General features: G+C 46.3%; 1 protein-coding gene across 1 annotated transcript in view; it reads left to right on the top strand.

Annotated features, from left to right (window-relative positions):
* GRIK3 (glutamate ionotropic receptor kainate type subunit 3) overlaps positions 1-22,719 on the top strand; it is a 203,144-nt gene that overhangs the window by 156,743 nt on the left and 23,682 nt on the right. The window contains exons 8-10 of the mRNA XM_081203652.1: positions 7,607-7,714; positions 10,757-10,870; positions 15,044-15,247. Of these exons, the coding sequence (XP_081059778.1) occupies positions 7,607-7,714; positions 10,757-10,870; positions 15,044-15,247 (426 nt within the window). The remainder of the gene's footprint in view (positions 1-7,606; positions 7,715-10,756; positions 10,871-15,043; positions 15,248-22,719) is intronic.

Raw genomic sequence — 22,719 nt, 5'->3', positions numbered from 1 at the left:
CAAAACTTTGACAATGCCATAGATGGCTTCACTGAAGATCTCTCTGCCAAATCCTTTTAATAGAAATGTAGGAAGCTGCCTTATCCTGAGTCAGAGCTTTGATCCAACTAGCTCAGTATTGTCTACACTGACTGGCAGCTGCTTTCCAGAGCATAAGACAATAGCCTCTCTTAGTCCTACCTAGAGACACCTGGGACCTTCTGCATGTAAGGCAGATGCTCTGCTACTGAGCTCTGTCACAAAGAATGGTAGCCTATTGTCACATAAACTTACAAAACTTATCTGTACTGAAACAGACTGACTCTTGGTTTATCTTACCCATAATGCTTTACTCCAACTGGCAGCAGCAGGTCTCCAGAGTCTCCTGGAGACTCCTTTCCCACTCCTTCCACCTGAGATGTTTTCCAAGGGAGTTGCTGATTGAACTTGGGACCTTTGGCACGCAGCACAGGGGTACTTCCGCCAAACTATCAGCCTCCCCTCCACCCCCGGTATTTTTCTCTGTCAAATAGGAACACCATCTGCTGCCTTTCCTTCCCACCTTTCTCTCTTGTTGAGGAGTGTTTACTTGGTGCATCTGTCAACCACTTAGTGAACAGCTCAAAAACTCTCGTGGGGAAATTGGCAGCAGGCACGCCTCTGTTTTGGCAGAGCCACAGACTTGAGTGAGCTGAATGTCAGGGGAATGAAGTGGGGACTTCATTTTTCTCTGTGTTTTGGGTAATTACCATCTCCCTCGCCTGCAGCCTAAACAGCTTTCCTGACTGCATTTGGCATGCAGGGAGCGTCACTTGGATCCAAGAGGCAGAGAAGCCAACTGAGTCTCCCCATTGCAAGAGGCCAAAGCAGGGATGTTTGAACTTCCCAGTACACACTTCGGGGAGATGTTCTCTTGGAAAATAAACCATGCAAAGAATTTTTATTTTTTAATGGTAGACTGCCACTCCCTTAAAAATGTGCACTCCTGGAAGAAATCATCAAAAGGCATCATAGCCGTAGGACCTCTGAAAGACTCCAATCACCAATTTTGAATGGTTTTGTGCAGAGTTCTCAGAGTTGGCAACCTGGCTACCTGACTATGGATTCTGGCATGATTCAAGCAGACAGGCCCCCCATCACTGGTTGTCAACAGAGATGGTAACAATGGGAAGCCTTGTTGACTTACTTGGAGCCTGTCAAACTGTGGAATCAAATTATGCTGTTGCAATGGAGAACCTGTGCTGTTGGATGGCCTCTCCATTACCCTCCAACATCACCATCTCAACTTGACTTTTTGATTGGCAAGGGGGCCTGAAAGTGTCCAATCCACTGAACATCTTGCCTGCGTCATGCCTCCAGTTTCCAGGGCAGAGAGTTGATTTACAGGTTGTGTGTATATGCACAGGTGCACTTTTGCAAGTTTGTCTTGTACAAACATTCCCCTAGGTGGCATAAATGGCATGGGGCTGAGTGGGAATGCTCCTAGATGTGCTATGAAAAGCTGGTGGCCACATCTCAAGAGGGGACAACTAGAGCAACTGATACTAGCCTGAAGCTTTAGGTAAGAGTGGGTGCGACTGGGCAGGTCATCAACCTCCTAAATCACCAAGGAAGCTGAGGAGCTTCCATCTCACTGAGGAAGAAGCTGGTGCCTCATTCAAGTGATGCTCAGCAAAGACCTTTTGGAGAGCAGCCAAGCACCACTGAATGAGGGGAGGCCAGCTGACCTCTGGTCCCAGCTCTCAGTTCCACTTCACCTGTCACCCTCTTTCTCAAGGTGCATCGCTCTGAGTGATCTCCTGTGACTAGAAATGAGAGATTCACAGCTCAAGTGTTAGCAATTACTATGAGAACAACAGAGACACAGAGAAGCTCTGGAGTGCTATTCAGGTTGCCAAGGAAGAGGTTGAGGGTTGACCTTGCTATTATGCATGTGGAAATTAGAGGCACTCCATGGCAGTGTTTCTTTTGAGCCTTGCAGACAAAGACACAAGAAGAACAGAAGCCCAGGAGTTAATCTGTGTAAACATGTTGGCCTCAAATTAAAGTCTCCTTCCTTCCTAATAGTGCAACCAACCACGGCAGACTGCTGCTCTGCTTGCCCTTTTCTCTCACTTCACTCAAGTTTTATGGAATATCTACACCAGTGGATCCCAAACATTTTCAGGCCACAGCCACCTTGCTTCCATAAACTCATCCCCAGAGCCCCCTACCCTATAAAAAGCATTATTCAGAATAGCAGTTTGCATGGCTCTCTAAGGAATATAGTAGCACAGTAAAATTCAAAACAGTAACAAGTAATTGCACATTTATTCAAAGCCTAATTAAAACTATTTAGCTTAATTAATTCAACAAAACTGGTGAACTTGATCCAGTGATGCCAGCTTTTCAAAGTCTGGTAGTAATTTAGCAAGAGTTTTATATACCACATTTAGTTAACTACTTCACTGTTCAGTAAACTTTTAATGCTCTTGATGGGATTAAACTCTCTCTGAAGGAGCAGGTACTTAGCTGGGGGGTATTTCTGCATCATTTGCTGTCACTTGAGGCTCAGGTGGCCTCAGTGACATGGAGTGCCTTCCATCAGCTTTGGCTGGTGGCCCAGCTGCACCCCTAACAGGAGAGGAATAACCTAACTTTTGTTGTCTATGCTCTGGTAACCTCTAGTTTAGTTTACTGCAACATGTTATATGTAGGACTGCCTCTGAATATGGTTTGGATACTTCAGCTAGTGCAGAATTCAGCAGCCAGATTGCTCACCAGGGCAAGACAATTTGAGCATATGACAGTGATTCTGGTCCAATTGCACGGCTTCTGGGCCCAATTCAAAATGCTGGTTTTGGCCCATAAAACTCAGGACCACAATATCTCAAGGACCGCCTCTCTCCCTATGAACCAATATAGACCCTGAGATCATCATATGAGGCCCTTCTTTGTGTGCCTCCTCCATGAGAGGTTGGGGGGCACCATTAGAATGGCCTTTTCTGTGGTGGCTCCCCATTTGTGAAATGCTCTTCCCAGGGAGGCTTGCCTGGCCCCTTCATTATATACTTTTAAGTGCCAGGCAAAAAATATTAAATAGGCCTTTGGTTGATTAACATTCTATGGCCTTTTAAATGTGTTTGTGGGAGGGGGGGGGGGGCTATTGGTTTGGTTTTGTGTATTTTGTGTTCTCATTTTGTACTATGTTCTGAACCACCCTGTGATCTTCAGATGAAGGGTGGTATACAAATTTAATTAGTATTGTTTTTTTTCAAAAGGAAAAAAACAATGCAAGTAATGAGTAATTGAAGTGCCTTCCCTCACCCCACCCCACATCCACTACTGAAATAGAAACGGACATTGGGGCAATTCAGAGAAGCTAGTAAGGGGGCAATTCACAGGCTGGTCATTGCCAATCCATTAGCAACAGGAAGCCATAAAATGAGCAAAGGGCCTGAGCACTCTTCTGCTCTCCCTCTTCCCTGAAAGCACAATTCCTTATGGATCAGTTTGGTCCTTTGGCTCCTTGAACTAGGCAAACACAACAAGGGCTATCAGTGGCTACTAACCATGATGGTTATGCTCTGCCTTTACAGCTGGAGGCAGCAATGCTTCTAAATACCAGTTGCTGAAAACCACAACTGGAGGGGTGATGGCTCTTGTGCTTGCAGATTTCCCCCAGGCAACTGTTCAGCCACTGTGAGAATAATAATAATAATAATAATTTATTATTTATACCCCGCCCATCTGGCTGGGTTTCCCCAGCCACTCTGGGCGGCTTCCAACTGAATATTAAAAACAATACAGCATTAGACATTAAAAACTTCCCTAAAGAGGGCTGCCTTCAGTTGTCTTTTAAAAGTAAAATAGTTGTTTATTGCCTTGACATCTGCTGGGAGGGCGTTCCACAGGGCAGGCGCCACCACCGAGAAGGCCCTCTGCCTGGTTCCCTGTAACCTTACTTCTCTCAATGAGGGAACCGCCAGAAGGCCCTTGGTGCTGGATCTCAGTGTCCGGGCTGAACGATGGAGGTGGAGACGCTCCTTCAGGTATACAGGACCAAGGCCGTTTAGGGCTTTAAAGGTCAGCACCAACACTTTGAATTGTGCTTGGAAACGTACTGGGAGCCAATGCAGATCTCTCAGAACTGGTGTTATGTGGTCCCGGCGGCCACTCCCAGTCACCAGTCTAGCTGCCGCATTCTGGATTAATTGCAGTTTCTGGGTCACCTTCAAAGGTAGCCCCACGTAGAGCGCATTGCAGTAGTCCAAGCGGGAGAACAGGAGGCTAGACTAGATGGGCCATTGGCCTCATCCAACAGGCTGTTTTTATGTTCTTAGCAAGTGAGGAGGTGACAATGCTGACAATGTGCTTCTGTCTTCAGTTCCTTAGATTCACCTTCCTCTTTCCTCTGAGCTCTATTTTATGCCCAGGGCTGTTGCTTCCCTGTGTTTTCAACCAGTTGCACATTTGCAAAATCTGCTGCCAGAAGCAGAGACCATAAAGAGGCAACATTTGTCCTTTGGGAGGCCCCAAACAGAAGGCATTTCTCTACTAAAGAAGCTGACAATTCCCACTGCAGAGGTAGCAACTTGCGCTGCTTTTGCCAGTGTGTGCCAGACCTTCCAAAGCTTCTGTCACAAACAGGAAAGTGCCTAGACTTTTTATAGCCATTCTGTCCCTGCCTCCAAATCTACCCCTGCTTTGCAAACTGTTCTTCAGAATTTATTCTGATCCACTAAACCTCCATTGAGCTTTTTGTCTGCTGGATCAAAACAAGCCCTTTGAAGAATAGCTCGATCATATGCTCAGATTCTCAAGCCTTTATTGGCATATGGATTGATCATTTGCAGGGTTTGCAACTTAATCAAGAGATCTCGGGAGACCTTAGGACCTTAGCCTCGCAGTCTCTTAGGGTCTCAGGTTTAGCAAAGTTTATAGTTCCCTTACTAGCAAGCTACAGTAAACTGGGGGAACCTAGGATTGTGTTTGCAATATGTAGAATTGTAACTTCATTCTGCTCAGTTATAAACACCAAATAGTATTATTTAGTCTTGGTTATGGTAATAAGTAGAATCATAAAACTGTAGTTAATATCTTGACCCTGCTCCAATGAAGTGAAATTTCAGCCTTCACGACATAGGAAAACGGCCAAGTAAACAGCTATTTTTGTGGAGGAGGGTCAAGATATTAACTGATATGCATGAAATTTCAGATATAGCTTTATAATCCCTAGTGTAGTAAGATAAGACCTTTGGAGCAGGCTTTTTTTTTAAAAAAAAAAGATTTTTATGAACTGCCCTAATGTGACAGCCCACCAGATATTTGAAGATGGCTACCATATCATCTCTCAGTCTCCACTTCACCAGGCTAAAAGGTTATATATGATAGCCAGCTTCAAATATTATAGGATCATCATCTTCAAATACTTAGGGATAGGCTTGCGGGGGGAATGCAAATATTGACATATGTCTCCTTTTTCTTAACAGTACCTTTATTTTCATTATGTATGAAATCATAACGTGGGATGTGGGGCAGCATGCTCACTGGGGTTATTTCAAGCTTTGTTTCCCCAGGACATGTGGTGCGAACGACTATGGCGTAAGGAGCCTCATGAAAGATTGTGGCTCCTTCACTGCGATATGACAGGAAAACACTAAACCCTGTTAACGGCTTGGCATTTCATGGACGGGAGCAGGGAAATACCAGGCCTAAAGTTCACGGCATGTAAAACGGCTTTCATTAAGTGCAGGCAAGGACTGGCCACGCGAAAGCTCAAATGTCACAAGCTGGCACAGAAGTTGATAGGGTGGACCTCTTCCCTCCCCAGCCCCATTGGCCTCCTGCTCTGTGTGTGAGATAGAGAGATGGGGGAGAGACTCCCTTATGACATCGAGTTTAATTGTTCTGGTGGCTCTGGAAACTGAGAATAACAGTGATTTGCTGAGGTGCTGAAAGTGGAGAATGATTCATGGAATCATAGAATTGTAGAGTTGAAAGGGACCCCAAGGGCCATCTAGTCCAACCCCCCTACAATCAAGGAATCACAGTTAAACCATTGTTGATTGATAGGTGCTGTGTTGAAGGGTGCTGGTCCCCAAGTGTGCACAAAACGCCTCTGAGTGGCACATCAGGGTCTTTTCCAGGGAGTCTTCTTTTCTCATGAGGTGGCCAAAGTATTAGAGCCTCAGCTTCAGGATCTGTCCTCCCAGTGAGCACTCAGGGCTGATTTCCTTCAGAATGGATAGGTTTGATCTTCTTGCAGTCCATGGGACTCTCAAGAGTCTCCTCCAGCACCATAATTCAAAAGCATCAATTCTTTGGCGATCAGCCTTCTTTATGGTCTAGCTCTCACTTCTGTACATCACCATTGGGAAAACCATAGCTTTAACTATATGGACCTTTGTTGGCAAGGTGATGTCTCTGCTTTTTAAGATGCTGTCAAGGTTTGTCATTGCTTTTCTCCCAAGAAGCAGGTGTCTTTTAATTTTGTGACTGCTGTCACAAACTGTTAGTATATAAAGCCCTTAATGATTTGGAACCAGTTTATTGATGAGATCTCCTCATCCCACGCCAGGGGTTGGCAGCCTAAGGCCCATGGGCCAGAAGCAACCCATGGGGGTTGTTTAAGTGGCCCATGGACCCCCGCTGGCCACTCGGGGACCCACAACGCCCACTTGGTCAGCTCTCACCATGCTAAACCAATGCGGAGCAGAGCAGGGACCGCTTTCTGCGATGCTGTCCAGATTCCCATTGGCTGCATGAAGCTTCTGCAGCCATTGGGAAGCTGTGCATGCCTCATCCACACTGGAAGGAGCACCAAAAATAGTGTTTGCACATGCATGCGTGCACGCACTCGTGCACTATGACGGAATCATGAACTGGCCCAAGCCACAAAAACTTTGCTGACCCCTGTTCCACACATACCCACATGACCACTTCAATTGGCAAAATTTCAGTACTACAGGTGCCACATAATATCTATTCTGCATTTAAAAGAACTCAATCATTTAGTGTGCCAGCACCTACACTTTGGAACTCCCTGCTTATTGAGATCAAGCAGGCTCCTTCACTGTAGTCTTTTTGGTGCCTGCCCTAAACATTATTGGTTAGACAAAGTGCTTAGGAAGTTGAGGCTATTTTAATCTGTTTTTGTGTTTTAACTTTTGTATGGTTTAAAGTATGGTTTGGATTTTTTCTTTATTTTACTGTTTTTGTGTAAACCTCTTTGTGGTTTCTTCCAGGCAAGTGGTGTGTGTGTGTGTGTGTGTGTGTGTGTGTGTGTGTGTGTGTCTTTCTCCCCAGGACTGTGACTGGCCAAAATCTCAACAGACCAGTGAGTTATTTCCCCTCCATGGTGAGCAACCTGGAAGGGGTGAGCGTAAATCAGGGCTGAGACTACAGTGGGATTTATGGGGTTCCCCAGCCTCTGCAGTCCCATGAGCAATCGGGGGTGATTATTAATTAATCAAGCTCTTCAGGGGCAGAGTCATGGTGGAAGGAGTAATTAAAATAAAGCACTGTGCTTCTCTGGAGCAGATTGTGATTTATGAGCTTGACAAATGCCTCCTTTGTCTCTCCCCACTCCCACCCCACTATTCGTCAACATCCCCCAACCTCCAATGCCCCCCCTTTCTTTCCCCAGGCCCAGTGGGAAGGTCTCACTGGACGCATCGTCTTCAACAAAACCAGCGGCTTGAGGACGGATTTCGACTTGGACATCATCAGCCTCAAGGAAGACGGGCTTGAAAAGGTCAGTTGGGTTGCCTCACAGCCTCCTTTCCTCTTTTCAAAGATCAGAGCAGTTCTCCTGGGCTCCCCCAGACTATCCATTGACCCTGAGAACCATATAGGAGCTGAAGGGTTGGCATTGCACTGGCGAGTCCTGCTCATCCCTTACTCATTCCCTAATCTCATTGGCCAGCTCACCACCTTTCAGCCTAACTGCCTTTGCATGGTTGCCGTGAGATCAGCAAATCAGCATCTGATCATCGCAAGTGGACTTCTTTTGTACATGGAGGTTTTATTTTAGGTCTCCTAGCCAATAGCTGTCCTCCAGGAATGTGTTTAATTCTGTGGATTCTACAAGTAAACTTTGCTTTCAGGGAAATGGGAGGTGTTCTTGTGAAGATGTCTTATTTTATTTATTGCATTTATATCCCACCTTTTTCTCCAAGGAGCTTGATGTGTCATACATGGTCTGTACCCTCCTCATTTAAGCCCCAGAACAACCCAGTAAGGTAGGTTAGGCTGAGAAGCAGTGACTGACTCAAGGTCACCCTTCATGGCCAAGTGGGGATTTGAACCCTGCTCTCCTGGGTCCTAGTCCACCACTCTAACCACTGCACCACACTGGCTCTTGCCATGTTCACATCCATTTAATTGGGTCATCCAAGGGAGAAAAAATATATCCCAGTCTAAAAATATCTCCAGACTTTTTTACCTTCTTCAAGACTTTCTCAAGGTGTTGGTGTTAGTATTTCTTCCAGCACTAGTGCTTATTCAAGATAATTTCTGGACACTGTTACTTAAGGCCAGCATGTGGCATTAAAATTCCCTAACAGCTTCTTGTATGCTCTGCAAGGATGCTGGGACTCAGTTAATTTCCGTCATTTCCAGCGAGTTCTTATCACATTTTCACGCTCTCTTTCTCTCTCCCTCTTTCTCTCGAGTGTGTGTGCTTAAGCTCTCTCTTAGCTCAAGAAAGGCTTTAGAGTGTCTGTGTCAAATCTCTGTGGAGTCAGGACATTAAATTCCAGTCAATAGGTAATCTGAATTAATTGTGTGCCCAAACCGGGAGCAAATCCTGATATGTACTTATGTTTAATAGTTTACATTTGCCTGAGGTTTAGCGGTGAGTTTCTGATCTTCCTTGCCTCCTGCAAGTTAACGGATTATGGAGGCATTAAACATGTGTAATTACAAATCCTGTATCCAGCTAGCATGGTGGCAGTGCTGGCAGTGGTGGGATAGCGGGACAGTGTTGAGGGATTTTTATTTTTATTTAGGCAGGCTTGGGTCCCCCATGTAGGGTATTTTTCTTTCTTTTGCCAAGTCATCGTCACAAACTGCAGAGAGGGTTCTTGCTTGCCATTTGCATGTCATCATAAAGGTAAAGGTAAAGGGACCCCCGACCATTAGATCCAGTCGTGGCCGACTCTGGGGTTGCAGCGCTCATCTCGCTTTATTGGCCGAGGGAGCCAGTGTACAGCTTCCGGGTCATGTGGCCAGCATGACTAAGTCGCTTCTGCAAACCAGAGCAGCGCACAGAAACGCCGTTTACCTCTTCGCCGGAGCTGTACCTATTTATCTACTTGCACTTTGATGTGCTTTTGAACTGCTAGGTTGACAGGAGCAGGGATCGAGCAACAGGAGCTCACCCTGTCACGGGGATTCGAACTGCTGACCTTCTGATCGGCAAGCCCAAGAGGCTCGGTGGTTTAACCCACAGCGCCACCCACATCATCATACCCACTAATAATCTTTCCACACATGGGTTATTGCAGGATGAAGATGAGGACCAAGGGAGGGAACTGTCTTTTGTATATAAACAATCAACTCTTTTGAAAGGGGTCTTGTTGGTGTTTTAATAGAATCATAGAATTATGGAGTTGGAAGGGATTCAAAGGGTTGTTTGGTCCAACCCCCTGCAATGCAATGAAGTTTTACTTCATATCAGTAAAACATTGTGTGGTTGTGTGGTTACCTTGTGTGGTTGTGCAGATTTTTTTGGGGGGGTCCTTGTAAAATGTAATACAGAGCTTCTTGCCTTGCAGACTGTGTCATTTAAGACTCAGGGGTTCTCAGATAATCCACAGGTGAAACCGTGAAATATGCCAGCTTCCTCCTGTGTTAGTTTTTACAAAGTCTTTTGAATCCTCTCCTAAGATAGCTTGAAACATCACTTAGTCATTATACGCACATGCAGACACATAAACATCTTGTTTATGTTGTTGTTTTCGCCATCTGTCTGTCTCAAGAGACAATGAACTATGCTTGGGGGACAAAGTTAAACCGCTGTATTAGCAGCACTGAAGTGACCTCCCCAGGGCATGAGCTTGGGTAGTGTGTATGGAGGTCCTGGACTGCCCAGATGATGAGACCTCTCCCCTTTCAGCCTCACTGAAGTAAAGCAATACATTTGGCATATACTTTAACTATGGAACTTGCTCACACTTGGATGGTGTTAAAAGAGGCCTGGATAAATTCACCATGATGGCCATGCTCTGCCTTCGTTGTCAGAGACAGCAATGATACTGAATGCCAGTTGCTGGAAACCAGAGGTGGAAAGAGTGCTCTTGTGTTCAAATCCTGCCTGCAAGTTTCCTGTTGGGACATCTGGTTGGCCATTGTGAGAACAGCAGCCTAGACTACATGGGTCACTCTGACCTGATCCAGCAAGCTCTTCTTATGTTTTTTAATCATGTTAAGGTTGTGTTACATCAAAGTAACAGTTTGTACAAGCACTGCCCAGCCCTCTCTCTCATTTATTTGCCTGTTTTCACTTGAGCAGGGATGGGGATCATTTGCAGTTCCCCTCCAGATGCTGTTGGACTTCCAACTCCCATCAACCCCAAAAGCCAACATGACCCAGTGGTCATGGATGATGGGAGTTGTAGTCCAGCCACATCTGGAGGGCATCAGGTTCCCCACCCCTGAACTAGAGACTGATTTCACAATATCTGACCTCCACTCCACTCCCTTGACCATTCTCTCTCTCTTCAGTGGCCTGACTGGTCTGGCCTGATGGTTTGGTTGAATTTTTGCTCATTTCTTGTCTTTGCCTCCATCACAGGTTGGTGTGTGGAGCCCATCTGATGGACTGAATATCACTGAAATCTCCCGAAGGCAAGGCCCCAATGTGACAGATTCCCTCACCAACAGATCCTTGATTGTCACCACAGTCCTGGTAAGTGGTTGCAGGGTTCTATCTAACCCCTCCTAGATTTGGCTGTTTCCATTTCTAGATCGTAACCCCACCACCACCTTCTAAGGAGAAACCAACATGGAGCTTGAGCTGTGTTTTCATACATTACATTGTGTATGGACAGATTATCCTGATAGCAAAAGGGCTGAACTATTTGGGCATGGCAGGGAACTGTCCAAAATAATGTTCTCCTTGGCAGCATCCAGACTGGGGTTCAGTGAAGCCATTGGAGCTCAATGTGGTGTATATGGTTCTCCTCCTCCTTAAATAATCCCCACAACAACCCTGTAAGGTAGGTTAAACTGAGAAGCACTGAGTGGTCTGAGGTCACCCAGTGGACTTCAAGGTCGAGTGGGAGCTTTGACACTCTAACAAATACATGTTCACACTTCCTCTCACCAGTGGATTCCAATCTGTCTTCTGCTCAGCCCTGTGCTAGGGAGCAACTTCCCACAGCCCAAAAACCACCCGCTCTGAAACTGCAACCAAGTCCTTGTCATCTCTCAGGAGCTCTTATTGACATTTCTCAGCATCCCTTGGGGCTCCCCCTCCCCCCCACACACTTAGGCACCCAAGTGACAAACTACCCCAAAGTAATTCACTTAGTCAGCAATGCTTGGATACTCAGCCGGTCTCCTTGGCCACTAACTGTCACAGCACATTTAGCACACGGGCCTTCTATTGGATTTGAAGGCAGGCATCAGTTCAGGGTGAATTTCCATCCAGTCTCTAATGAATTATGATGAAGCCCACTGGTTTAGATTCAGATGTGTTAGACAGAGTGCCGAGCTTTGTTACTTCAGGAGGTAGATAGGGGGAGGGCGGGGGCAGGCGAATCCCTTGGAGAGGATGCTGCAGAGAGATTGAAGAGTTTCTCTCTTTGAAACTACACACACAGGCTCCTCTCTCCCAATTCCAAATCATCCCCCCATTTTGATAGTTTCTCTAAGCCTTTGCTACAGCATCAGCAGCTGGTCCTTGTGGGTCTAGATCAGCTGCCATAGTATCATGGAATTGTAGAGTTGGAAGGGACTCAAAGGATCATCTAGTCCAGGGATGTCCAACCAGTAGATCACAATCTACTGGTAGATCCCCAGCTGATCCTGCTAGGTCGCGGGATTATTATCTGTTTACTGTTGTTAGCCGCTCTGAGCCCGGCTTCGGCTGGGGAGGGCGGGATATAAATAAAATTTATTATTATTGTGTACAAAAAGTTATGAGAGAAAAGCTTAAAAACTCTGTGCAATCCTCCCCCCCCAAAAAAAAGCTCAACAACTCATCCACTCCCCCCACCCCATGTTTCTCCTCCCTCCAATGACAATGGGTAGATCACTGCCAGTTTTTTTATACTGGGAGTAGATCGCAGTCTCTTGGGAGTTGGACATGCCTGATAGTCCAACCACTCACAATGCAGGAATCACAGCATCATTTTGGCCTGCAGGGGGAGGCCTTGGTCACCTTGAACAGTTTAGCCACTAAACCTCGGCCCCATCACTATTATAGATTTAAAGCAGAATCATACCATTTGAAACAGTCATCCGGAAACTGTAGTTTGTTAAGGGTGCTGAGAGTTCTTAGAAGACCCCTCTTTCCCTCACAGAGCTACATATACCTCTTCCCAGGGACCTCAGGGAGCTGTAGCTCTGTGAGGAGAATTGGGATGTCCTAACTACTCTCAGAAGGGATGCGGGTGGTGCTGTGGGTTAAACCACAGAGCCTAGGGCTTGCCGATCAGAAGGTTGGCGGTTCAAATCCCTGCAACGGGGTGAGCTCCCATTGCTCACTCCCAGCTCCTGCCAACCTAGCAATTCGAAAGCACGAAGTGCAAGTAGATAAATAGGTACCACTCCAGCGGGAAGGTAAACGGCGTTTCTGTGAGCTGCTCTGGTTCACCAGAAGTGGCTTAGTCATGCTGGCCACATGACCCGGAAGCTGTATGCCAGCTCCCTCTGCCAATAAAGCGAGATGAGCGCTGCAACCCCAGAATCGTCCGCGACTGGACCTGATGGTCAGGGGTCCCTTTACCTTTAACTACTCTCAGCATCTGTAACAAACTACAGATGCATGGTCATCTGTCAGTGATCCTTTCGCTGTGATTCCCACATTGCAGAGGGTTGGACTTCATGACCCTTGGGGTTCCTTCCAACTCTAGAATTCTATGAATCCACAATACACTTCCCAGGTTTAAAGTGATGCGATGCTGCTTTCAGTGTATAGTGCAGATGGGGCCTTAGACTGCCTTATAAAGTCATATAATCATAGAATTGTAGAGTTCAGATTCATTAGCTGTGATTCCTGGGTTGCAGGGGATTGGATTAGCTGTCCCTTGGGGTCCCTTCCAAGTGTTCTATGATTCTGTGCTGATGACGCAGGTGGAGACGAGTGCTTCTGGTTTGCCTGAGTTCTGCAACAGTTCCCTTTTCAAGCAGGGAATCACCCACAGCTCCCTCCCGCTCTGCCACTTGATGGCCCGTTTACTGTTGCTGATGCTGCCGCCACCAAGACGTGGTGCTGGGATTCCTCCCTGCCTCCCCCTTTCACACCCTCCTGCTCATCCTGCAGCGCCTTGTCGGTGGCAGCTGGCCGATGATGTTTCTCCAACAGACCGTTCCGCTCTCTCCTCCTCGAGCCACGGGAGAGCTGTGAAGATCCTGAAATTGAGGGCACCTTCGCTGAGAAATCGATTAGCGAGCCCTGAAAGCCTGCGAATTGAATGTCTGACCGTTTCCAGTAATAAATTGTGAAACAGCCCATGAATAAGTGCCTTGCAGAGTTCAAGAATTACCCCCTAGGAAATGTCTGAGACCTCCAGGAGCGGCGCAGAGGCGAGCAGAGCTCCTACACGATGCTGCTTCTTCAGCTGTTAAATATGGAGGAACACGCCCCCCTCCACTCTGTTTTGTGCCTCCCGAGATTAATGGGGCTTTATGGCTTCTCCTGCTGGCCTCTAGACTTGAGTACGAATGCAAAAGGCACAAGGACCAGCTTCCTGGATGGGCATCCTGCCTGCTGCCTTGCTTTCAGCTGTTCCTTGTCCACCAGCTGTACCAGTTTTGGGTGCTGCAAGTTGTTTGTCCTATTTTAAAGACTGGGTAATCCAGTGGTTTCCAAAGTGGGTGGTATCGCCTCCTTGGGGGGCAGCGGAGTTACCAAGGCTGGGCATTAAGAGGCAAGATGGTGGCGCCGTGGGGGGAGGAGGGGTGGATACCAGAGGTGCAAATGACTATGAGACTTTGAAATGCTAGAATCCCTGGAGCAAGTTCATCGGTTTTGTTGAATCAATTAAATAAATAATTTTAATTGGATTTTGATTAAGTGGGCAATTAATTGTCACTGTTTCAAATTTTATTGTGTTCTTGCAGTCCTTAGGGGGTCATGCAAACTGCTATTCTGAAGAGTGCTTTTTAAAGGGGAGGGGAGGGGGAACTGGGGAAGAGTTTATAGAACCAAAGGGGTGCTGGCCCAAAAAAATATCAGTACTATTGAAGTAGCTCCTTCACCCTGCCTAGCAGGTTCCAAACATGGAGAAAGCCTCTTTTTATGGGTCTTTCATGGAAGACAATCTTTATGTGGGGCAGTCAGGCTGAGTTCCAAAGAGTGGTAAGATCCAACGGTAAGACAGGTACCCATGAACCACTCTGGCCTTCTACCACGTCCTTAGGAAAATAATGCATGATGGCCTGATCTGTAAAATGGGAACATTCCAAACAGCTGAGCATGAGGGGCCACAATCCAAAGCAGAGATGAGCAACCATTAAAATCAATAGAGTTCAATGACTTCTTTCAGGGTGTTTACTTCTGTCTTGAATTGTGGCCACTGAAGTTTTGAAGCACATTGAAAATGAAACAAGTTCTAAGGATGGAATATGATATTCAGTTATTTGCTGCATTTATATCCTCCTGTTTTCTCCAAGGAGATCCCAGGTCCTAGTCAGACCATCTAACCACTACAGCACACTGGCTCTCATTTGTGTTATAATGCTATAATGGTAGCAGGCAGGATAACGACCAAACTGGCTGCAGTGCCAGAAAGCAAAGAGAGACACCCAGATCCGTCCTGTGGCTGCTCAAAGTGGCTTCTGTGGCTGGTGGGTTTAGCTTGCATGTGGTTGTGTAGCTACTCTCTGTTTGTCTCTTTCCTTCCTTCCTGTGTAGGAGGAACCCTTTGTCATGTTCATCAAGTCAGACACCGTGCTCTCTGGGAATGACCGCTTTGAAGGCTACTGCGTTGATCTCCTAAGGGAAGTCTCCCGAATCCTTGGCTTCAGCTATGAGATCCGTGTGGTGGAAGATGGGAAGTACGGAGCCCAGGATGAGAAGGGGCAGTGGAATGGCATGATCAGGGAGCTGATTGATCATGTAAGTACCTTGCTGTTATCTATAGATGTTCCTCAGGATCCCTTCCAACTCTACAGCTCTATGATTCTATATGCTGCATCATCCTTTCCCACCTTCATTTGTCTGTCTGTTTGCTTAAAATACTTCTATCCTGACTTTCCAGAAGGAACCTACGAGGCTCAACCTGGGTAGCAGCAAAAAATAACATCAATAAATGCAACCAGAAAACATGTAAGGATATTGGTTTGAAAAGCAGATAAAAACTGGACAGTTAAAACTTAACCGCTTCACAGGTCAGATGCTCATCAAAAAAAAGAAAAGTTTCCATATGGCAGGAGAAGGCCCTTAAGGAGAGGGCATACCCCCCCCCCTCTGGATAAGGAGTTAAAAAACCTGTGTGCAGCCACAGAGAAGGCCTTCGTCTGCACCTCAGCCAAACACAACTCTGATAGGGAGGAGAGCCTCTCCAGAAGATCTTAATAACTGGACAGGTGTGGAGGACAGAAGACAGACTTCAGAAATCCCAAGCCATTTATTGAGGGTCATGATTAGAACTTTGAATTGGGCTCAAAAAATTAACCAGAAGCCCACAAATGAGCTGTCATAAAGAAGTAACATACTCCCAGTACCCAGCTCTGTTCAGCAGACTGGCCACAACGTTCTGGAGCAGCTGGAATTTCTGAAGACTATTCAAAGGCAGCCCCACAGAGAACACATTGCAGTAGTCTATTTGAGATGTGGCTAAGGTATGTGTCACCATGCCCATCTCTGGTGACTCATGGAATGGGCACAGCTGGTGCACCAACCTAAGTTGGGTAAATGTAGTCCTGACCACAGTCAATAGTTGAGCATCTGTGCCCAAGGCTGGGTCCAGGAACATCCCCTAAGCTGTGCACTTGAGTTTCCAAGGGAGGGATTCTGCCCCATTTCTGTCTTGTCTGGATTAAGCCTCAGCTTGTTTGTCCCCAACTCATCCATGATCAAATTAAAAACTGAAGGAAAAATTGAAGGAAAATTGAAGGAAGGAGAAAGAGACATGGATACTATCCACTTGAAACTGGCTTGTGTTGGACTTGTGTTCGACCGAGCTTCTCCGAGCTCCTCCGACGTGATTAACAACCTGAGCCTTGATGAGGTTCCAAGCACGTTCCCCCATTACGCAGAGTATCCAGCACAGGGAAGGACGAGATAGTATGAGCTACATGGCAAAAAGAGTTTTATTCCTAACTACGCAGACGGAAAAGAAAATGCATCCTCTCTCTGTGAGAGCAGAGAGCAACTAAAAAACAAAGGAACAGGAAACCAGTAACATCACATCCGTCTCCTGTCTTCCATGAGACTTCCAATAGCCTGGAAGCTGTGGAATGCAAAACAGAGTCTTGTGACTCCAAGAGTACTGCACAGTGGCAACACACAGAAACTAACAGCTTGGACTGAAACTGGAGTATTGGTGGAGAGAGAGAATCTGAATTTTCATACATTTGTTTATTAGTAGTTACTTAGATCTACAATCTTCTTAAGCCTATGCTGTGCATCATCTGTCTGTCCATCCATCATCCATTTCCACATGTTCCTCTTGAGTGTGACCAAGAAACAGAACCAAATATTGTGCTTCTTTGGAGAGATTGCTCTGTGTATATGCTCTGAGGTAGTTGTTGTAGTCCCTAGAAAAGGTGTCTGGTGAAACATACCTTTTAGCTCCCAAACAACTAGAAGGACTTGCTAAGGAAGAGGCAGAGAATCAGAGGCAAACTCAAAAGCAAAGTGTTTCTGAGAGGCATGGGCTGGAGTCACATCCAGCCCTAAGCAATCTGTCTCTCAAGGAGTTAAGCTGTGGCCTGCGGTCCAGAATCCCAGAGGCAATATCTCCGCTTGATGATCCATGCTTGCACTTTTATAGTCTGACCCTGCTGCAAAGCAGAGGACAAGCTGTTAAAAAAAAAAAAAAGCAGGACCAGGTGTGTGAGGAACAATTTCATTTATTTGGAAATGCAGTTTTATTTTCAAAAGCAGAACGTAAACAGATTCTTCCTTCCAGCTGAGTAGATGCAGAAATCTTTTGCAGGCGACAGAGGCAGTTCTCCTCCGCCTAGCAGTAATACACCCTTCTCTGAAAACGCTACGCTGGATAGCCTCCGTGGATAGCATTATTGGGCAAGCTTCTCCTCACTCAGGTTTGGTTGGACTGGAATCTTTAATAAAATAAAAAAGCAGGAAAATAGCTTGGCCCATTTCTGAGCCATTCCTGGTTCTCTGGCACTCAAGTGGCAAGGCAGAGAGAAGCCTTTTGTTTCTGTTCTCCTGGGTCTGAGGGCTTGTCCACGCTTCTGCTTGCCCCATGCCTAGAAACATAGGAGCCAACTGCAGGGGCCCTTGGGTGCTTGGGCACCCACAATAATATAATTGTGGGGGCTGGGCACCCACAAAGTCAGTGAAGAAGGCTGGCAGGTGGCAGCAGCACTGCCTCCAAAAGAGAAGCAGTTCAGCTCTGCCCTCCTCGGCCAACGAGTGAGGCACCCTTTTCTGGGGGGTGGGGCTCAGACATGGAGGTAGTCTCTCTGCCTCCAAGCCCTTCCCCATGGAGAAGGGTGCCTCACTGGCTGCAGATAGGAGGAGGAGGAAGAGGAGTCATTGCTGCTGGCTGCCGCAATGTGGACTTGCAACATCACTCGCCCACACCTGCACCTAGTGTGAGTGAGATCACATGCACTACGTCCAGGCAATGTCGCATGTCCAAGTTGCGGTGGTGGGCATCCACAATCCTGAGAGAAAGGTGGCACCCCTGCCTTGAAAGCATGGGTCCAATCAATTTTCCACTTGACCTGAGCTTTCTAGGCTTAGGTCTGAGCAGTTTCCTTCTTGCCCCCACTCCTTTCCTAGTGAAAACCACTCTTCAATGCTAAATCGGAGCAAACGTCCATCTGGGGAAACCTAAATTGCTGTTTGCTCCAACTGAGCACTAAAGAGCAGTTTTCCCCAGGGGAAACCAGTGGGACAAGAGGAGGTGTGAATAAGAATAATATTACAGCATGCCAGGGTGCAAGCAGAGGGTTGGACTAGTTCTGCCCTGCCCCGTGTTATCCTCACAATAACCCTGTGAAGTAGGTTAGGCTGAGAGTGAATGACTGGCCCAGGATCACCCGGTGAGCTTGAATGGGGGATCTGAACCCTGATCTCTCAGGTCCTAGTCTGACACTTTAACCACTACACCACACTGGCACTTGTGGACGAGCACATGCCAACGTGCTTTTGCACAAGCAACAGGTACAAAGTCACTTTGCAAAAGAAGAAACGCTTTGAAACAGCAATTTTAAAAAAAGCAACCACGCTCGTAAGAGCACTTTCAAACAGTAATTACCACCTGCCTGTTGAGAGCATCTTTTTATCGGAGTCCCTCAAAGCACTCCACAAACATTAATTACCCCCCTGCAATGCTAAGTGGGTTCCGTTTTAATTGAAACTGTAAATGACTTTGCTCAGAGCTGTGCACCGTATCGGGGCAGAAGGGAGGCAGGAGCCACAGATCCTAAAACCTGGCTGCCATGGCTGTGGCTAGCCTGGCTACTGTTGTTTTACAGGAACCATGGTTCTGACAGCTTGCACCATTTTACGCAGATAATCAGTTGGTGTAGTACAATAACACGAGAGCAAAGGGGCCTTGTTTCCCTATGGGAAAGATGTCTTTTTAATAATCATTTTATTAATAGGAGATCCACCTTTCACCATTTATTTTAACCATTTGGTGATTAATCTGGGCTGCTGTGTGTAGGAAGTCACATGAGGATCCAGAACGGCATCAATTTCTTGATGCTCTAATAATACCATGAAGAAAAAAATGCAATCTGAGGGACTTCTAATTTCCCAGCCCACTGAAGTGTCTTCCATGCAAATTTCAATTCAGAGGCCTCCTCAGACTGAACCTGTAAAACAGAACAAAATAATTAATGGCATAATTACCCTCTGAATGCAGTTTGGAGGCATCAAAGTGGGGGGGGGCTCTCTCTTTTACATCCACCGACCCCACGGAATGTCTCCCTTAGCAATTGATTTGTTGGGTTTAAGAGTGGGAGAAACATGTACATACACAGCACTGCATCAGCCCAGCCAGGAAGCAGCATTCATTTCTTCCAAGTCAGACTACTCTAAAAAGCCAGCGCAACTGTAGTGATTACGGTGGTGGATTGAGACCTGGGAGACCAAGGTTCAAATCCCCATTCAGCCATGAAGTTCACTGGCTAATCTCAGGCCAGTCACTGCCTCTCAGTGTAGCCTGCCTTCCAGGATTGTTGCAGGGATTAAAGGAAGAGGAGGAGAACCACATACACCGCCCTGAGCTCCTTGGAGGAAAAGTTGTCATATAAATGTAATAATAAAGCAAAGCCTTCCTCCAATAGTTGGGGCTTGGTGTGGGGACTGCTGTTGTGTGCACGCTGCCATCCACAGTATGAATGTCAGTGTGTTTAGGTGAGTGTCTGAACAAACTATAGATGTATCCTATAGATATCCTTTTGCAGTGTGTGTTGAGGGGAGTACACTGTAACTTCAGGCCAAATGCCTGAGATATGTGGAACCTTGCAGAAAGCTGTGATGCTTGTTCTCTGTCAAGAGACCTGACTTGGTCAGCACATCCTTTGACGCACAACTTTCCCCCCTGTGCAGAAAGTCAATGAGTCACGTAACTCGTGACTCGCCCAAGGCACACTGTTTCCCACCACAGGTGGCCTGTGATGTGAAGATGAGGACAACCAGTGGTGCTGCCCTTTATTTGTCAGCACTTACATTTTGGGATTGCAGGGACTCTACTTTGCCCCCCGCTGTGTGATCCTGGCAGGTCTGGCCACAGGCAGTGCAGCCTTAAGGGAAAAAACAGCTTTTTAGAAAGTCCTTTGTTTTGAGGCTGGCCTGAAGCAACAAAAGCAAGAACATCTCGTGCCTTGGAAGGTTTATGTGTTCAGTTCCCCTCACCCTGCAAAATGACCATTTTCCTCCTGCAGCTGGGGAAATCCCCTGCTGGCTCAGAGGACCATCCCATACCATGGCCATTCATTTCACACACAATTTTGAAAAATGTAGATGCTAACCTTTGAAGACAGCGAGATCCTGCAAATGCAGGGAGGAGGAGGAGGAGATCAGGGACACAGCTCCACCCCCTCCTCTGTTGCATCCCCAAACAACTTGCAGTTGAAGGGGACCCTCTCCACAGACCTTCATGCCTGAGCATTGACACCTTGGGATGCTGTTGGAAATCTCTGGAGGAACCGGATGCTGAACTTAACGAGCCATTGGCTGGATGCAGCAGGCTCTTCTTACATTCTTAAATTATGTGGTCATGTGGGAATTGGCTTTCTTCATATTCGTTATAGGTTTGGGTATATAGGATTCTTTGGTGTTGTGCAAAACTCACTTTTGCTTGTGGTTAATGAACAGTATCTCCATAGATGATCATATCAAATAGCAGAAGGTTATAAAGTTGTGGTCTTTGGTCTTAAAGATCCACTTAGACCAGCGTTTTGATTCCAGCTAGATACCTCCTGGGATTTTCATAGGAAAGGCATAAAGGTAACCAGTGCCCTCTCTTCTTTGCCCCCCCTCCCCTGGTATCTAGTACAGTCATACCTTGGATCCCAAATGCCTTGGTACTCGGACGTTTTGGCTCCCAAATGCCACAAACCCAGAAGTGAGTGTTCCGGTTTGTGAACATTCTTTGGAACCTGAACATCCGACAGGGCTTCCGTGGCTTCCAGTTGGCTGAAGGAGCTTCCTGCAGCCAATCAGAAACTGCACTTTGGTTTCCAAACGTTTTGGAAGTCAAACAGACTTCTGGAATGGATTCCGTTTGATGTCCAAGGTACGCCTGTACTCAGAAATTTGCTATCCTGGGCGTGGTTCTTCATGTACCTATCAGGGATGGTAGCTTGGTTAATCTTCTATCCATGAATTCATATTTTGCTGTTTCTAAAAGCCACCACAGCTCCTGTCCATCATAACACCCCAGGACAGTGAACTGCATCAGTAAAACTTATTCAAAAGAAACTCTTCATGACACATAATTCCTTCTGCCTTCTGTTCCTTATAGCTCCAAGGTAGCCTTGTTCTGACACTCCTACCGCAGAAGAGGCTTGTATCAAAAGCGGCTACGTCTTTTTGTCCTTATTGGACATTTTGCACCAATATAAGCTGTTCTCTGTGATTTCTATTTGGCATGAAGAACACAGAAAAAACGGAGGGTTTTTCTTGAACAGAAATGCCTCCCCACTGATAACTGCAGCTCAGTCCTAATCTCTGTCCCTGGGGGATGATTTGACAGTTGATTTAATGCTTTCACCATAAACAGAGCATTTATTGACAGTAAATTCCAGCAATTTATGTCCTTACAGCTACCTGGCTTGGGAATGTTTTTGCACCTGATGCTGAGAGATTGTTTAGTGCAGATGCGGGTAAAATCACTGCCCTCAGATGGAAAGGGGCAAGCTTTCAAGACATGCCCTGATTCTATGCCCTGTATGTTCTGAGCTGCAGGAATTTGGCATGGAGAAAACAAGGGCCAGAGGATGGGAAGGAACTCCTGAAACACACAGTTTATCTTTGCCTCTTTATGTTTGCCTGAGTCCACTAAATATTTTGATTAAGCTGACCTGAAAGGAAGGTAAATTTGAAGGCAAAACATATGTAGAGATCTTCACAAACTCTCTCAGGGAAGACAAGACGCATTGTCAGACATTGCTGTGTTACACTTGGAATGAATTTCTCAGAGCAAAAAGAGTTCTAGTAGGATTGGTGGAAATTCTCAGGCTGGCTTTGTGCCTCCAACCTAGATGTCTTTAAATGTGGTCTGATCTAGGCTTTTTTTTATCTTGCTATATTTGTGCATCTCTTGATAGCCTTTTGAAAAAATGACTTTGGAGATGTGGCTTTAGCAGTCTTGACTTGCATGCCAATTTTTGCACTGCTGTATATCCCTTTTATTCAATTCTGAATTTGGGGGATTGGATCCTTTAACAGACACTTGCAGCTGCAAACCATGAGGGCAGGAGAGAATGGAGTTCAAACAAGCCATTGTTTTGGTGAAGGCTGGTAACTAGACAGACATGGGCATGATCAAATTTTGTTGTCAGTGGTGATGCACGTGGGGCAGAATAAAAAGCTGGAATGGAAAGCAGTTGTCCAGCTGACCATTTTGAGACATGCTGTGATCAGATTGTCCATGTTACTTCTTGGATGACCTTCCAGTTCCCTGTGTGGTGAGAAGACTGTCCCGCTCTCCCACCAGGAAGGAACATAATGTTGGAATCAGCCATTATGAATCTTTTGCCAGTCATCTGCTGAAATCTGCTGGAACTAACAACCAAGTATCCTCTTCTCCATGGTCTCTTGTGTTCTCCAGTAAAATCAATAAAATATGCATTATTTACCTTGTCTCCCAGTGGTGCAGACAATTAGTTTATCTAATATCTAAAGTATACATGTGTTGTTCCCTCCTTTTCCACCTTGGT

The sequence above is a fragment of the Podarcis bocagei genome (genome assembly GCF_964188305.1).
Source record: "Podarcis bocagei genome assembly, chromosome: 7".
Lineage (NCBI taxonomy): Eukaryota > Metazoa > Chordata > Lepidosauria > Squamata > Lacertidae > Podarcis > Podarcis bocagei.
The sequence above is the reverse complement of the archived record's forward strand: the minus strand, read 5'-3'. Positions and strand labels throughout refer to the sequence as shown.